The sequence below is a fragment of the Portunus trituberculatus genome, chromosome 46, assembly GCF_017591435.1.
Source record: "Portunus trituberculatus isolate SZX2019 chromosome 46, ASM1759143v1, whole genome shotgun sequence".
NCBI lineage: Eukaryota > Metazoa > Arthropoda > Malacostraca > Decapoda > Portunidae > Portunus > Portunus trituberculatus.
Window position 1 is genome coordinate 14,051,558 of NC_059300.1, and position 19,442 is coordinate 14,070,999.

General features: G+C 38.6%; 1 protein-coding gene across 8 annotated transcripts in view; it reads right to left on the reverse strand.

Annotated features, from left to right (window-relative positions):
• LOC123520101 (GATOR complex protein WDR59-like) overlaps window positions 1-19,442 on the reverse strand; it is a 119,525-nt gene that overhangs the window by 29,485 nt on the left and 70,598 nt on the right. For 6 of the 8 annotated variants that reach the window (XM_045282017.1, XM_045282016.1, XM_045282019.1 and 3 more), the window contains exons 15-19: window positions 16,119-16,351; window positions 15,539-15,663; window positions 12,204-12,285; window positions 10,578-10,684; window positions 1,605-1,728 (exon numbers count right to left, since the gene is read on the reverse strand). In XM_045282017.1, coding sequence (XP_045137952.1) covers window positions 1,605-1,728; window positions 10,578-10,684; window positions 12,204-12,285; window positions 15,539-15,663; window positions 16,119-16,351 — 671 coding nt within the window. The remainder of the gene's footprint in view (window positions 1-1,604; window positions 1,729-10,577; window positions 10,685-12,203; window positions 12,286-15,538; window positions 15,664-16,118; window positions 16,352-19,442) is intronic. The other 2 variants (XM_045282021.1, XM_045282020.1) reach the window with 1 other exon arrangement.

The following is a 19,442-nucleotide window of genomic DNA, read 5'->3' on the forward strand; positions in this document are numbered from 1 at the left end:
TTTGTCGAGTGGTTTAAAGTTACCTACATGTCACCATGATACCCAGGTTCTAGATGGTTACACCAAAGATGCCCTTGGGTGGTGATATAGGCCTTAATATTGGTACCACTATAAATAAAATTGCCTGTGCTACTAATGAGTGGAAGCTTAACTAACAGCACTTCCAATACTTTTCAAGTTACCTACTGGTACTATAGGCCAGGACATAAAAAAAAAGTAAATAAATAAATAAATAAATAAATAAAATAATCTTCCTATTGAAGACAGATAAAAAGTCAAGATAAACAAGAGACTAAAGCAATATGGTAGTAGTTTGAGGGATTAAAATGGTCACTCTTTTTTAGGAACAGGCTGAATGTAGATAAATTTCCAGCAAGAAGGAAAAGTAGAGTTGAAAGAGTTTGACTATGCAAAGTGTAAACCTGAAGGCACAGTTTTCTAGAACAAAAGGAGAGGCTCCATTAGATCCATAAGTCTTCCAAAAGTCAGACCTGCAAGGGCATGGAAAACATCACTGCAAAGAATTTTAATTGAAGGCATGAAATAGTTGGAGAGGAGGAGAGGGAAAGATAAGCCCAGAATTATCCAAGATAGAGTTTTTTGCAAAGGTTTGAGAGAAGATTTCAGCTTTAAAGACAGATGTGATGGCAGTGGTGCCATCAGGATGAAATAATAGATTTTGACATTTTCTATTAGTTGGAGAACCAACTTGGCATGATTCTGGGCAGAAATATAAAGTGTATTAGATTCTGATGATGAAAGGCTCAAATACTTCAGACAATATCACCTCCCAGTAGTCATCCCAAGGAAAATCAACATAATACTTCCTCAGGTACCCCACAACTAGCAGAAGCAAAATGCCCGACGCACCTCTGCTTTGTGTGATCCTTTGGAAGGTTTACGAAGATAAGACAAAATACAGCTATGAAATTATAATCAGAGGAGCCCAACATAAAAGATAAGGTACCAACATTAGCAGATGGATTAGAGGTTTGGAAGAGATCAAGAATGTTGGAAGTATCTCTATGACAGTCAAAAATACGAGTAGGGCGTTGCACCAGTCTAAGTCATGGCAGATAACAAAGTTAAAGGCTAGTTCACCAGGATAGCCAGTGAAGGGAGAGGAGAGCCAAAGCTAGTGGTGAACATTGAAGTCTCTAAGAATGGAGATCTCCGCAAAAGGCAAGAACCACATGTGCTGTTGTACTGGCCATGTCTAGAGCTATAGTAAACACAAGTAATATATTACAAATGTTTCATGAGTTATGTATATCAATATCTTTCACAATATATTTTTTTAAATTTCTTTTTGGGACTATAAATCCAAGATGCAAAGCTCTCCACTGAAAGGAAGCAGTCCAGACAAGACTCTTGTGGGAAATATAAAATGCAGAATAAAGAGTTTCCAGTCTCTCACTTCACCCTTTCAGTCATCTTTTACAGCACACTGGAAACATTGTGGCAGTATCCTTCTAGTTCCTACCAAAGGCAAATATACATAATGACATATAAATGCAGATATTTAATGTTCCCAAGTGTTTCCAAGCATACCAAAAATTGAGGGAGCCAGACGATACAAAGAACAAATTAATATCAACACTCACGTTGTTCATCTCTGGTCGGCTCTTGCGTGAGTACGTAGCATTTTGAGGCTCTGTCTTGGTACCAAACACGCAGGCTAGCATGGTGGCTGTTTGCACATCACGAAGAGCTAGGTAATGGTCAAGTCTGAAACACAGGAAAATGTGACGAATTGCAAATAAGACATGTGATTTATGGCATTTCTCTCAAGGATATCCACTGACATAGGTAGAAATGAGGAACCATCTGATAGTATGTTCCTAGTGTATTATCATATAACTCGTCCTCTTTACTTATACATAAAGAGGTATCCCAAAAAAGTACAGACAATATATAAAGACATTTTCTCTACAACTACATAAACTTGTCATTGTCAATTATTTTAGGAAGTATAGGTGTTGGTTGATATGCAGGTGTGGGTGTATAAACATATATCCCCCAGTCTTAAAACTCCCCTATCCAGGAACACCAGTGACATATATATATATATATATATATATATATATATATATATATATATATATATATATATATATATATATATATATACAGTAAGGTCTCGGTTTACGTCAGAGTTACGTTCCTGAAACATGACGTAAGTCGATTTTGTACGTAACTCTAGTTTCCGTACATTTCAAAGCATATTATCAAGTTTTCAACCAATCATTGTTTATGGTCATTCAGGTAAGTTAAAGGTTATATTGTTTTATTATTTACAACTACGTAGGAATATGAAACACAAGTTTGTTTTTGTTGTTGATTAGGGCCACGAACGTGAAGGACTGCAGGTTGCCGAGAGGGGTGGACGCCTGAGGCCGCCAGGAGGGTGGGCAGGTCGAATGTTGTGACGCCCAGGGGGGACAGCTGGGAGCGTAGTGCAGTGCGGTGGGAGTAGAAGCGTGGGCAGCGGGACAGGAAATGCAATAGGAAAGGGCAATAGGGATCAGCAGACTGGCACAGACGGTGCAAGTCAGCTGCGAGTGTCGTGTGGCCCAGGCGAAGGCTCCGGAGTTGTTATTGTTGTGATGGGTGTGCGAGCCCTCAAGGTCGTCAACCTCCCCGTTGTCATGGTAACGGGCTTCCCATTGTCTTCCCTCCCTCACACACAGCTGCTGCCTCCCTTCTCATGTCTTTTAATTATGTCTTCTTTTTCTTGTAGCGTAATGGTTTTCCTTTTCTTAGCATCACTGCTGTCACTAAGAAGTTTTCTCTTTGGTGCCATTGAGCAAGATACTAAGAACTTGAGTCAGTAAACACAGAAGTAGGATAACACTCTTGCCAGGGGCGATGGTCTGGTGGAACTGAGGCAGGGTGTTATTGTATTCAAGCGTGAGGCGGGCGGTGTGACGGGCAACCACCAACAATAACAATAAATCCCGCACTTTACGATTTATAAATTTTAAATTTTTTTAATCTTAAATTGTCTTATAGTGGACTGACATAACTACGAGTTTGACGTAACTCGAGACCGACGTAACCTGGGACTTTCCTGTGTATGTATATATATATATATATATATATATATATATATATATATATATATATATATATATATATACACACAGTAAGTCCTTGTTATACGGTACATATGCGTTCCTGAAAACCGTACCGAAATTGAATTTACCGTATACCGAACCCATTATAACATGTAATAATAAGGAATGTGTTCCAGCACATCAAAAGTCACCCCTACAGAAATGAAAATACATGAAAATAGTCATAAAAAAAAAATGTAACGTACTGCACAAAAGAAATAAACAGAAAATGTTTTTTTTACCTTTTACTCGCCATGTATTCTATCAGATGATGTCCCTCTCGAGGCTAAGAGACAGTAGGGATTTCAGCCATTACTCATCTTCCGCTGAGTAGGCAGACAAGGATAAGACATCGTTGTCTGCACTGTCTGTCGGGAGCAGATGTGGAAGGGTCACGTTCCTTCAGGGTCTCCAGAGCTTTTTCAATACCACCGAGACATTCTCTAAGAGTTTTGATGACCAGGCCATGCACAGGTTCTTCTTCTCGTCTCCCTCGTTTTCTGCCTCCTGTGATGCCTTGTCTAGCTCTGTAAGTTCATCATTTGAGAGAGGTTCAGCATGGCTTTCCAAAAGATCTTGAACATCATCATCATCAACTTCATCGAAGCCAGCCCTATGGCACAGATTTATTATTTCATTTCTGATCGCACCGATGTTGTCTTCAGTGAAGCCTGGGAAGTCATGCGCGCATTCTGGCCATACTTTATTCCACGCCAAGTTCATGGTAGACGTCTTCACTTCGTCCCAAGATGACTTGATGTTATCTAAAGCATGCTTAATGTTATATGACTTCCACCATTCTCTAATAATGTGCTTACCAGGCCCATCTGTGCCCTTTAACAGGTGCTGCATGGTTCGCTGCTGGTAGTAGGCTTTAAATGTTTGCCATAATTATTATGAATATATTTGTGCTTACAATAGACCCTTTAATATTCCATTTATTCATCTAATTAGTAATGCATGTAAGTAATATGTAATGCAGTTAAATTAAAAGGGGGGAGAGGAAGAGATAAGAGGCTCCAAGGGTGGTCAAGTTAAAGTCAGTACTGCGAGTGGCGGGGAGGTGTAGCATGGATGATGTCATCACCCCTGCTCCCCCGCGCTGGGCCCTCTCGGATGACATGAGCAGATACCGTATCTGTGAGTTTTTCTTACCGTATATCGAATCGAGGGTAGCAATTTCCAAATACTGTAACTGTGAATTTACCGGATAAAGAACTACAGTAAGGTCCCGGGTTACGTCGGTCTCGAGTTACGTCAAACTCGTAGTTACATCAGTCCACTATAAGGCAATTTAAGATTAAAAATATTGAAAATTTATAAATCGTAAAGCGCAGGATTCATTGTTATTGTTGGCCGCCAAGCGTCACTAGTGGTTACCCGCCACACCGCCCGCCTCACACTTGAATACAATAACACCCTGGCTCAGTTCCACCACACCGTCGCTCCGGGCAAGTGTTATCCTACTTCTGCGTTTACTGACTCAAGTTCTTAGTATCTTGCTCAATGGCACCAAAGAGAAAACTCCTTAGTGACAGCAGTGATGCTAAGAAAAGTGATGCGAAGAAAAGCCTGTTACCATGACAACAGGGAGGTTGACAACCTTGAGGGCTCGCGCACCCACCATCACAACAATAACAACTCCGGAGCCTTCGCCTGGGCCACACGACACTCGCAGCTCACTTGCACCGTCTGCGCCTGTCTGCTGATCCCTATTGCCCTTTCCTATTGCATTTCCTGCTCCGCTGCCCACGCTTCTACTCCCACCGCACTGCACCACGCCCCAGCTGTCTGCCCTGGGCGTCACAACATTCGACCTGCCCACCCTCCTGGCGGCCTCAGGCGTCCACCCCTTTCGGCAACCTGCAGTCCTTTGCATTCACGGGCCTAATCAACAACAAAAACAAGCTCGTGTTTCATATTCCTACATAGTTGTAAATAATATAACAATATAACAATATAACCTTTTACTTACCTGAATGACCATAAACAATAATTGGTTGAAAACTCGATAATATGCTTTGAAATGTACGGAAACTCGAGTTATGTACAAAATCAACTTACGTCATGTTTCAGGAACGTAACTCTGACATGAACCGAGACCTTACCGTATATATATATATATATATATATATATATATATATATATATATATATATATATATATATATATATTACGCCCGCCATAACATACTCCACTACCATCACCTCCTCCGCTTGCTACCTGTTCGCCACCTCTCCACCTCCCTTCCACGCCACCGTCTCATGAACCTTCCACGTCACCGTCTCATGAAGCCCCGCTACTGTCCCGAAGTTGGATTCACGTGGCCCCATTCGACTCAAGCGGAAGTGTTATGCGAGCTCCCGGCTTTCTGGAACACAGTCGAGGTTCAATGCCTCAATCAGTGAACACAATGCCTCTTGGTCTACCGTGGGATCTACCTCACCCAGCACTTCACCACTGCGACACCTCATAAGTATCACTTCCCCTCGTCCGTTTTTTCCACATTGCCTCCATATAGGATTAGTATTATTGTTAGGTATTAAGTTGGATTCTTTATTGTTATATTTATTTCTGTGTTATATGTATATGTGTATGTCAGTTTCATATGTTTCATGTTATATCTATGTGTAAGTCAGTTTCATGTTTCATGTTATATCTATGTGTATGTCAGTTTCATTATTGGGTTATTAAAATAGCTTTTTAAAGTGCCCCCTTTGCATTTCCTCACTATAGTCCTGCTCCTCCAACAATGTGGATTGGGTGCGGCTTGTTGGGGAATTCCCGCTGTACAGTGGTGAAGCATGTCTCATAGCCAGTGATGCAGCAGAGTTCTAATAGTAGTAAAACTTTAGCAAATATGGTCAGCAAATATACATACGCATTTAGCCTTAGTATTACAACGTATGAGAGAGCAGTAAACTTATTATTGATAATATATTCATAAGCCTGGCAAGAAACGTGGCATACATATTTTACAGTGTTGCTAAAAAAAAATAATATACTTATAAAGAGGTTTCCTTGCAGTTTGGGATGGGTAAATAGTTCCATAGTTATAATTAGATTATATCGTGAAGGAAAGTACTTTAAAATAAGCTGACATAAGTAAGAAAAAAACTACATTCAAATCTTCACGGCAGCAACACCAATCACGCCCGCCATCCATACAGGTGATGGGAGGTCAGCTGTGTCCTTGACCAGGAAGAAAGAGAGGGGGAGGAAGAGGGAGGGGTAAGAGAGAGGGAGGAAGAGGGAGAGAGGGGGTGTAGCCAACGAGAGATTAAAGGTATGGCAGCGCTGTCCTCCCGCTATTTCCCATGGGGGCCGCACCCAATCCACATTCTTAGACGAGCAGGACTATAATTGAACCTGCAGTGTTTTTATTTTATTGTTATTATTCACCGGCTCCCCGATGCCAATCTTACCTGTTTAACCGATGAACATAACAATATACAGGCAACCCCCGATTAACGAAGGTTCACACAATGAAATTTCGCTACAACGAAGGTTTCATTTTACTACCATCTGCTCGTTTAACGAACACCAAACTCGCTTTAACGAAGTTTTATCCAGGTAATTTTTTTTCCAAATTTGAAAGCCCTACCATATCATGCAAGCTGACAGGCTTTTGAATACACCAGGAGCTGCTGGTACTAATGCCTGCCTTAGGAAAAATCCTGGGACACCTATAAAATAAAGATCAAGATCAAGATCAAGCCTCTCGTGGACAACACGCGCAACACTCACTCCCCAGTCAAAACATAACAGCGTCAGCAACAGCTTGTCTTCCCTAGCTCAACTTACCACCAAAACGCCCTGCAATTGGCCTAGTGTTCGTAAGAAGACCAGGAAGTCTTTTACTCTCCAAGTGAAGCTAGATATTATTCACAGACACGAGAGAGGCCAGAAAACTATAGCAGTGCTGGCCACCATCTTGACTCCATATCATACTGTCTCTATTTTCAAGTCAGCAGACTCTATTAAGAAGGCTGGTGAGACCGTATCTTCCTTGCAAGCTAAAAGAACCACCTGAACTCGTGACTCTACAATGGATAAAATGGAAAGCCTTGTGGAAATGTGGTACATAAGTTTTGTATGCAGTACAATGATGCGCACTTTGTTTACATTCCACAGGTTGCCGGTTAGTGTCTTTCCGTTTCACTCTTCCTCCCTTCATAAAGTTAAGATCATCAACATTATAAAGTTAAGTTACATACATACATTAGTGTACATTATAATGACAAATTAAACTACCTAAATGTTTAACTTCATAATTTTACTTTCATTAAACCTTTACTGTAGTATGATGCACTCTCGCTTTGCTTACCCTCAATGGAAGTTCAAATCAGCGGTTAAACTTGTTATAATCGGTTCGCTTAACGAAGTTTAACGCAGTGTTTTAGGAACGTAACTTCGTTAAACGGGATTGCCTGTATATATATATATATATATATATATATATATATATATATATATATATATATATATATATATATATATATATACACAGGCAACCCCCGCCTAACAAGGGGGTTACGTTCCTAAAAAAACCTTCGTTTAGTGAATTTTCATTAAGCGAACCAATTACAACAAGTTTAACCCCTGACTTGAGCTTCAATTGAGAGTAAACAAAGCGAGAGTGCATTACAGTACAGTAAAAGGTTTAATGAAAGTAAAAATTATGAAGTTAAGCATTTAAGCACTTTAATTTAAGACTAAGTCATTATAATATACACTAATGTATGTACAGTAAAAGTCCTGAAATCAGGAAGTCATGGGGGTTCAGGCATTCCGGATTCTAGGATTTTACGGATTGTAAGATAGTAAGGCTGAAAGTAAGATTAAAATCTTGAGGGTACTATGTAAACCCCACTAAACTAACCTCAACTTGCTATATCTCTTTGTAGTACTGTCATAATATCTTACAGGGATTGCTACTACCACCAGTCCACTGTGTACTTCCTCACCACACCACACAAGATTTACGTAGGCTTTTTTTTTTTTTTCTTGAAGATTTGCCAGACTATGGGGGGAGTGGCATGGGCCTTTCCAGCCATTATGGTGGCCCTTATGTGATGATTGCTCTTTTCCTACTTGTCAACTTGTATTTGTGTAGGTGATTTCACTATTTTACGTAGGCTATTCCACCATCTACATATACTGAGAAGTTTGAGTGATTGTACTGTACTGTACCCCACATAATATGTATACAGTCCACAATACTTATGTCACACTTTATAAAATAATTTTAAATATAATACAAAACACATTTCATAACATAAAACATTTACTGATGTCTGATAAAGGGAAACAAAAAGAAAGGAAAGCCTCCAACATCATACGCCAGCCAATCACGTCACCGGCGTCGAGCGTACACCAGCTGGACCACCCACGCAGATAACAGGATTGCACAACACACACACACACACACACACACACACACACACACACACACACACACACACACACGCACATCACCTACAGAAACATAAAACACCACTTATAATACCTCCAATTATTATTCTCTTACGAGTTTGTGTTAAACTCAATGTCGGTGATGACATGTTCGGTTTCGGCTATTATTATTATATATTTATTACTATCATTTCTTACTTTTTACATATTTAACTCAGCCTTTCAAATTTTCCGGATTATAAGGCTTTCCGGATTATAAGATTCCGGATTTAAGGAGTTTTACTGTATGTAAGTAACTTTATAATGTTAATGATCTTAAATTTATGAAGGGAGGGAGAGTGGAGCAGGAAATACGCTAGCTGGCAACCTGTGGAATGTAAACAAAGGGCGTATCATTGTACCGCATACAAAACTTATGTATCACATTTCCACAAGGCTTTCCATTTTATCCATTGCAGAGTCACGAGTTCAGGTGGTTCTTTTAGCTTGCAAGGAAGATATGATCTCACCAGCCTTCTTAACCCCTTCCTCGGCAGAAACGAGTATACTTGTTTTCACTAAATGTTCCGTTTTCAGTACGAGTATACTCGTCTAAAATTTGACCTTCAAAAACCAGCTAGACATATATATTCATTTTCACTAAATGTTCCGTTTTCAGTCGTCGAGTATACTCCTCTAAAATTTGACCATCGAAAACCAGCTACAGACGTATATACTCGTCGATTCTGAGCCTTTCTAAGCCATTCTACGTGTGAAACGAGTATTCTCGTCAAATCATACACCTGGCAGAGGTGGAGCGGTGGGATTTCAAAGACGCTCTTACTAGACTTGCTCCGGCAACCACTGTCTTCGCATGGGTTGTTTTCATCAACATTACCACTTATTTTTCTACCCTTTTCAAATAATTTACACCCCAAATGTCTAATTCTGAGGAAGATAGCAAATATGAACCTTCCCTCAGAAGCTTGAATACTTCTGATGACACTGCCAGTCCATCAGACAATGAATATTTCTCGACAAGTGAGAAGGAGGAGGAGGAGGGAGGTGAGGGGAGAGCTTGGAGTTTATAGGAAGACGAGTTAACTCGTATATGTCTACAAAGATATTTTCAAAATAAAAAGTTAACCACAAAAATGGGGAAAAACAGTAATCACAAGCTGTTTTCATAATCAGCATGAAAATACTATATAGAACCAAAATAAAAAAAAAATAATCTGAAAAAGAAACATTTTTAACTAAAAAATTGTTGGGGAATGGGTTAATAGAGTCTGCTGACTTGAAAATGGTAGACAGTAGATGGAGTCAAGCCATGGTGGGAAGCAATGATATTAGTTTTCTCGCCTCTCTCGTGTCTCTGAATAATATCCAGCTTCATTTCGAGAGTAAGAGACTTCCTGGTCTTCTTAGCAACGCTAGGCGACATTGCAGGGCGTTTTGGTGGCATGTAGAGCGAGGGAAGACGAGCTGCTGCTGACGCTGTTATTGTTTTGAATTAGGGGGTGGTGAGTGGTGCGCGTTTTGTCCACGAGAGGCACTGATGTATTCAAAAGCCTGTTGACTTGCGTGATACAGCAGGGCTTTCAAACTTGGAAAAAATTACCTGGATAAAATTTTGTTAAAGCGAGTTTGGTATTTGTTAAACGAGCAGATGGTAGTAAAAGGAAACCTTCGTTGTAGCAAAATTTCGTTGTGTGAACCTTCGGTTAAACGGGGATTGCCTGTATATACATTATATATATATATATATATATATATATATATATATATATATATATATATATATATATATATATAAATAGACAGATATTCTTAATGGTCAATGACTGATGGAAAATTAAATGGGTTGGATCAATTCACAGAAGTTTAAAAATTGTCAAACCTTACAAAGTACTTTGTCAAAGGCAAACTGATGCATCCTACATGTCTTTTTTTCTCTTTTTCTTTTCCCCAATCTTTAGACTTTCAGCTTCACATTTGAAAAAATGGTCAAAGCACTAAAAAATGTTCAATCCTATCAATGTACAACACTGGAGAAGTCAACATACATGGAATTAATCAACTTGCGGCCAAAGGGGTGATGCGCCCAAGGGAACTCTGTGTTTTGTGCTGAACTGGGACCCAGGGAAGCTGTGTGAGCTGCCAAGGACCACACCTGCCAAATATATGAACACATGCAAATCATAAAAAAAAATAATTAATCAATCACAAAAAAATTGTGGTAACATAATAAACAAGGTTTTTGATCTTGGTGAGGAAACTCATTCATAACATAACCTTAGCATGGCATTTGCATTTTTTTTTTTCTATTCACATATCTCTTTATTCACTAATTTATTTTCTTCACTTCATTTTTACGAAGCCATCACTGTACAGCTGTCCTGTGTAGGCAAGGAGGCCATAAGTCTTCAGGCATACAGATTTGTATCCTGGCAGTGATTTAAGGCTAGGAAGGACATTCCCTTGGAGTACCACTTTCCATTTGCTTTATCAAACTTCTCCACTACGAAGTACCATTCTAGCCCTGATTCATCAAAGGAATCCACATTTAAAAAGTGAATAAATCAATCAAATTAACTTTTAATCAGCCATCAACTTGCACTTATGAAATGGCTAAAGACAAAAAAATTAAAGTGTGATGAGTGCAGTATTAATGGTTTGACAAAGGAAACATTATAGTCAGTTAATCCTTGAAGTGCATCAGCCACCATTGGCTTTGATGGCATGCTGTGTCATACCACCATTGTGGCTTTCCTGGCATGCCGAGTCATGCCACCATTTTGGCTCTATTCAAATATCATACTTAGGTTTTTTTTAAAAATCAATGTCTATAGCACATTTAAGGATCAAAGAAGGAAAACCAGGATCAGGATAAATGATATTTCTAGCAGTTATAATGTAAAAAGGAGCTAATTAGAAAAGCAACTCTGATGTTACACTAGGACTACTCAAGTAACAGCCACTCAACTCCACATTTCAGTGCTCACCCCAGTACAACATGGTTTCAGCTGCTAGAAAAGTTTGCTAATTTCAAAAATAAGAAAAATGCCTCTAAAAACAGATTCACCTTTTTCCTTTATACAAATCCAGCCTCTTGTGAACAATTTTCAGAGCTTGGTTGAAAATATTTCAGTGAAAAAAATCAAGGAAGTAGAAAATACATACCTAAAACTCCCAGCCTGCTTCTGCATTTCCATCTTCCTATGACTTGATATCTTTTAAGAGGGAGGTTTCAAGACATTTGTTCCAGACTTTTGGCTAACTCTATGACTCTTTTAGGGAACTGGAAATCAAGTGGGCCTTATTTAAAATTTTTGGTTGCCCTTGGCCAGCTTCCCCTCTTGCATAAAAAGAAAATTATATATATATTTATCTTCCCTTAAAATTTTCCCTCACACTTTACTTGCTTCATGCATATGTATGTTCCACTGGTTAATAGGACTATACTAAAACAAAGAGCAACTTCCAAGCTTTCAAATGATGTATGTACAATTGTCCCAATCTTTGTTAAAGTAATCTAACTGAACACTAAAGCAAGCAAAAAAATGCTTATTAACATTAATTACCCCTTTTTATACATAAAACCTAATACCACCAACACATTTTTATCACACAAGAGTTAATATAATTTGTGGATTATAAAATTCACTGAAGAATGACTGGCATCCTCCTACCTGCACCAAATCTTTACGGCCTATAGATGCAGCAGCATCCCTGTTGTAAGTGCAGCTGCCTACAACATCTCCTTCATCTAACCTGCAACATAATAAACACACCTTCAATAAATGCCATCAGTTATAATAATCCAATGCTGTACTATGACATCAAATTGCATCACATGACATCATCACCATTATCTATTAAAGTGATAACACCAGCACACAACACACACCATCTATCACCACATGCCACAGCATGAAGTAGTGGCGTGGATAAGGTGGTGAGCATGGAATTGGGCAGACGTCCACACGTAGGTTCGAATCCCACCACATACCACCTTGAACTTTGTCATTTGTCAGGTGATATAAAGTTACCTACATGTCACCATGATACTCAGGTTCTAGGTGGTTACATCAAAGATGCACTTGGGTGGTGTTATGGGCCTAATTTGGATACCACTATAAATAAAATTACTTGCACCACTAATGTGTGGAAGCTAAACAGTGCTTCCCATATATACTCTTTGAGTATACCTACATGTGCTATAGGCATTACATTATAAAAAAAAAAAAAAATATATATATATATATATATATATATATATATATATATATATATATATATATATATATATATATATATATATATATATATATATATATATATATATATATATATATATATATATATATATATATATATATATATATATATATACAGGCAATGCCCGTTTAACGAAGGGGTTACGTTCCTAAAAAAACACTTCATTAAGCAAAACTTCGTTAAGCGAACCAATTATAACAAGTTTAACCCCTGATTTGAACTTCCATTGAGAGTAAGCAAAGCGAGAGTGCATCATAGTACAGTAAAAGGTTTAATGAAAGTAAAAATTATGAAGTTAAACATTTAGGTAGTTTAATTTAAGTCATTATAATGTACACTAATGTATGTATGTACGTAACTTTATAATGTTGTTGATCTTAACTTTATGAAGGGAGGGAGAGTGAAATGGGAAAGACACTAACCGGCAACCTGTGGAATGTAAACAAAGTGCGCATCATGGTACCGCATACAAAACTTATGTACCACATTTCCACAAGGCTTTCCATTTTATCCATTGTAGAGTCACGAGTTCAGGTGGTTCTTTTAGCTTGCAAGGAAAATACGGTCTCACCAGCCTTCTTTATAGAGTCTGCTGACTTGAAAATAGTAGACAGTAGATGGAGTCAAGATGGTGGCCAGCAATGTTATTTATTAGTTTTCTGGCCTCTCTCGTGTCTGTGAATAATACCCAGCTTCACTTCGAGAGTAAGACACTTCCAGGTCTTCTTAGGAATGTTAGGCCACATTGCAGGGCATTTTGGTGGTAAGTTGAACTAGGGAAGATGAGCTGCTGGTGACGCTGTTATGTTTTGACTGGGGAGTGAGTGGTGCACGTGATCTTGATCTTGATCTTGATGCTTCAGGTGATGCAGAATTTCTTCTGAGTCAGGCCTTTGTAGCCCCAGTAGCAAATACGGTGACGCCTACGTAGACGTCATATTTCTTTTCTGAGCTTTCTTCAGTTCAGTTGTCCTGTATAGTGTGTTGGATACCAACTACACACGACGTATGCTGTCCTTGAAATCCTAGTGCTCCTCCCACCATCCTTGTCTCCACCAATCACTAAAGATAAGCTACATGCGTCCCGCCTTGTGTCTAAAATTACCCAGTGGCATAGACTGTTCCCATCTCTCTCTCTCTCTCTCTCTCTCTCTCTCTCTCTCTCCCCATCTCCCTTTCCTCCCTCCCCATCTCCCTTCCCTCCCTCCCCCTCTCCCTCTCGAAAGATAAGTTACATGCGTCCCGCCTTGTAACATTCGTGAACACACACACACACACACACACACACAAATACAAAAACAACAAATTTTCTAATCTCTCTCTCTCTCTCTCTCTCTCTCTCTCTCTCTCTCTCCTTCGTTTCCCTCTCCCTTCCCTCCCTCCCTCTCTTCCTCTCGAAAGATAAGCTACATGCGTACCGCTTGTGTCTAAAATATTAGCAAATGTCACACACTCTCTCTCTCTCTCTCTCTTTTCTCCGAAGAGAGAAGCGTCCACTTTCCTCTTCGAAGAGAGAAGCGTCCACTTTCCTCTTCGAAGGCGATATAGTGACTAAAAAATAGCAGCATAATACACAAAGACGACAAGTATGACAAGCTTGCACGAGTTTCGCGCTCGCGGCGGCACTACCACCGTATATCATACAGGTGGGCTTTTTTAACATCCGGCGCGAAGGGGTTAAACGGGGGTTGCCTGTATGTATATGTGTATATATATATATATATATATATATATATATATATATATATATATATATATATATATATATATATATATATATATATATATATACACCGACTCGAAACAACGGACAAATGCGTGCACGACCCTGTCCGTAGATTGCAAAAGTCCGTTCTTTGCAAAAGTGTGTATAAAACTATATATAATGTACATAAAATACGTAAAATTTTCTAATTTTCATATTAGTTCAAGCTTAGCAGCCACTGGAAGAGCCTTTCGATTACACTTCACTGGTTTACTAGGTTTAGGAAGCATTTTGGATAGGTTAAGCACTCGTGGGAAAGGTACAAATGCATAAAAAAGCCGTGGTAAGCACTGGAGAATGTTCACTGTTGGTTGAAAATGCACGGACTGAAGATTAAACATGGCGGCCAACAGCTGATGACGCGACCAACCCGCCACCTACCGGACAATAATTTGCCGGGAATGGACAATCGCGCACATTTTAATATTCGTCCGTAGATTAAACCGGACTCCAGAATTTGTCCATAGTTTCCGAAATCCATTGATGTGAGGTCCATTGTTTTGAGGGTCGAGTGTGTATGTATATATATATATATATATATATATATATATATATATATATATATATATATATATATATATATATATATATATATATATAACAGAAAAAAGATGATTCAGCATCTCTTCCTTTCAACTTCACTAAACTTCCTCAGTTGTCCTTTTGAAATCAGGACTCAAAATACAGCTGATAACCACTTACCATCATCACTATAATCATCACCATCAGCTCCACAAAAAACACCATAAATAGATGTGATCTGAAATCTACTTCGATAAATGCAATAATGATCACAATATTGACTGTGATACCAGAAAATTTTTCAAAATTATATTTAAGCTTACACTCAGCTCAATGTTAGAAATAAAAGCGTGATTTTCTAATTTAAAGGCTTAACTTGTTATATTACTAGAAATTATCCTATTCATTAATTATGTATACCTATTTGGAAGGTTTAGCAAGACACTCTGTCAAACTCACACATAGGCAGCACCAAGATCCTTTGAGAAGGGCATCAAGCACTTGACATCATAGATAAGAACATTGGCAGCCTTGAATGAGCGAACATTTTCATCCTCACTCTTGCCTCGCTTACACTGCACCTTCTGTTGAAAGATAGAGCTAAAGAAGATATTTTCAAACATTTACACAAAATAATGCTCAACTTGTAAACCTCTGGTGCACAGATAGGTAAAGATCCTTATTTTGCAAGTAATTTCTGTATACTATATGTTTTTATTTATTACTGAATGTTCCACTGTTCAAATCTCCCCCATAAAAATTCTCTTTCACTTCCTCATTCTTCTATTACTACAACTATGACAACCTAAACTACCAGGATGGCAGAGAATGTAGAGTTCTAAAGAAATCTGGCACACAGAACCAAGTTCCTTAGAAACAAGACTCAGTTAAAATTACAAGCCATCCATGTGAATTAAGTGATAATTTGGTGACCTCACTACCAACCCACTTTATAATCTCATATCACTTTCTCTGACCAGTGTTTGCTTCCTCACTCAAAGGCTTGCACTATCTTCATATATCAAGAGCTGCTACTCACCTTATCTTGATAGTAGTAGTTGGAGATGGAAATGTTGTGGTCTGTCGAGGGACTTGGTGAAATAGTTGGATAGCTGTAATTGTACTTGGGAGAGGTAGGCACAGCACCAGAGATCTGAGGCAGCACATTGGTGATATATGCAGCCAGGGCAGAAAGTGAGCGCGGTGTTGACGATTCAGTGCGCGAAGCACCTTTCTTAAGGAATGTCGGCCGAGCAAAGCACACCAGCATATCTGTCAGGATCATAGCACAAACATATGGATGACAACAAAAAGCTCTTTGCACTGAGCCAGCTGTAGAAACCATGTCAGCAACAAATACCTGGCCTAGGATTTAATTATCATTCTTTTCAGCTGACCAAACAACCAAAGAAGCTATACTTCTATCACCTCTATCATTCCATCACAATTAATTTCTTCATTTCATAATATACACAAAACATTTAGCTATTTTATTTTTTTCCTTATTATCCATTGCTCATGTTAGCAGCAACTTTCATTCAACTCATTTCTACTGCCTCAATATTAAAATTCTGATCCTCAATTGATGTATGTCATCAATTTCTGTTTGATAATTTTGTATGATATGATGAAAAGAATATTACTTCTATATATATATATATATATATATATATATATATATATATATATATATATATATATATATATATATATATATATACACACAAATATATTTACATCTACTTATCAAGATTCAATTGATTTGAGATTATAGCATCATTCCAATTAACAAGAAAATTAATTTTATTATAAAAGTGTGAATTAGAATCCATAGATCTCAATTGGACTAAAATTTTTGTTTTGTCTGACTCAAGACGATGGAAAGCCACCTCCAGCCCCAGCCCTAAGAAGCACAATTTCCTGCCTTTCAAAGATAAACTTGAGCTTATAAGAAAGTGTGAGACCAGTATTGCTCACAGTGTCGTTGCAATGCAAGTAAGTGTCCCTAGATCAACAGTATTAACAATATGGAAGAACAGGGACAAGTACTGCAAGACTGCGGCAAGTATTTTTATTTCCAGCAATGTACTGTACAGCACCCTAATGTGTTTAATAAAAAAAAGTTATATATAAATGAAGCCTTTAATAGTACTGATCTAGTCTAAGTTAGTGTTTTCTAAAGGTTATAGTGATGTTTTGAGGGGGTCCAGGCTGGAGGTTGGTAGTGGTGATGGAATGTCCTTCCCCTCGGTGGTTGAACCTCCTATATCCGTATCAGATCCCAGAACATCACTATCTTTACTCTCTATTATTGTAGACACTGTTCATTCCAAAGCACTTCTGATACCACTCCTATTCAAAAGTTGTCTCCCGCAACATGTGAGAGACCTGAGGTGTAGAGGTAAGGTGCGCGGGAGAGGTGGAAGAATCGGAGACCGTGAAATCACTGTCGTTCCCACCATCCATCGTGGGAGTTGGTGACACAGTGACGTATAGCATATGTTTACTCCTGACTTGGAGGCTTGCCGTGTCTCACAACAGAATGAATTCCAGTTCTTTTCTTGAAATTCACAAACTACCCTTTAATTACTTTAAGATCATCATTGGAGTCAGTTGTAGTATCAGAAATAAGATCATGAACCAGCAGCCTAGCCTTCGCACAAATTATGCCCTCTGACAAAGAATCACCAGCCATCTGCCTTTGGTTTATCCAATCAACTATTTTTCCATTTCTTTGCTTAAATTACCTTTTCACACCAATTGCCACATCAGCTCTTTTAATGAGCTGTCTTCTTCAGTATTGTGGCTACTGTAGATTTAGCCATACAGTACTCAGCTGCAAGATCGGTTATTCTCCCTCCTTTTCATCTTTATCAATAATCTCCTTTTTCCTTTCAATGGTTGTCACTACATCCTTTCTTGTAGGCTTATTCTCACCACTAACAAGCCTCTTTGGTGCCACTGTTAACTTCTAAATGCGAAGAAAAAAAAAAGCAGAGAGAAAGCGCAGGACAATGTTATTTTTACTACAGCGAAGGATAAACTGGCTGCGGTGAACCGGTGGGGCAGTAGCAGACCCTTTGTTTACAGCCCCATGGATGGACATTCAACTAGTAGGTATTTTTTCCAGTATTAAGTCAAACTTTTGCGTTCAACTATTGAAAAGTTCGACTATTTAGACATTCAAGTGTTGAGTCTCCACTGTGTGTGTGTGTGTGTGTGTGTGTGTGTGTGTGTATATATATATATATATATATATATATATATATATATATATATATATATATATATATATATATATATATATATATATATATACACACACACACACACACACACAGTGGAGACTCAACACTTGAATGTCTAAATAGTCGAACTTTTCAATAGTTGAACGCAAAAGTTTGACTTAATACTGGAAAAAATACCTACTAGTTGAATGTCCATCCATGGGGCTGTAAACAAAGGGTCTCTGCCTTCCCACTGCCCCACCGGTTCACCGCAGCCAGTTTATCCTTCGCTGTAGTAAATATATATATATATATATATATATATATATATATATATATATATATATATATATATATATATATATATATATATATATACCCTTCACTCCAAATCAAAATTTAAAAGAAAATGGGACCCCAAATAAACAACGCCGGAGTCCCCTCTGGGAGGGACCAAAATGTCCCCAGGTTGGACACCTCTCCTGTTGAAGACCACAAATGCCTTGACACCTCCCTCAACTTTTTCTACATTAACTTCTGCAACATTCGCGGTCTTAGATCTAATTTTCAATCTGTGGAACACCACCTCTCCTCTACTAAACCTCATCTTCTTTTCCTCACCAAAACACAGCTGTCTGAGGCAACTGACAGTAGCCCCTTCTCTGTTCCCTCCTACTTTCTCTATTCTCATTTTCATTCCAAAGCTGGATGTTGCGTCTATGTACGCAACGACTTAACTTGCTCTCGTGCCCACGCTCTTGAGTCTTCCGAATTTTCCACCATCTGGCTACGACTTAACAGTCACTCTCAAACTAAATTCATCTGTGCTGTTTATCTCTCCCTAACTCTTCTGACTATAGTAATTTCTTCGACTACTTAACTTCTAAAGTGGAGCACATTCTGTCCCTCTACCCTTTCGCTGAGATTTCCATTCTTGGAGATTTCAATGTTCACCACCAGCTTTGGCTTTCCTCTCCCTTCACTGACCACCCTGGTGAACTAGCCTTCAACTTTGCTATCCTCCATGACCTAGAGCAACTGGTGCAACACCCTACTCGTATTCCTGACCGTCTTGGAGACACACCCAACATTCTTGATCTCTTCCTCACCTCTAACCCTTCTGCTTATGCTGTCAC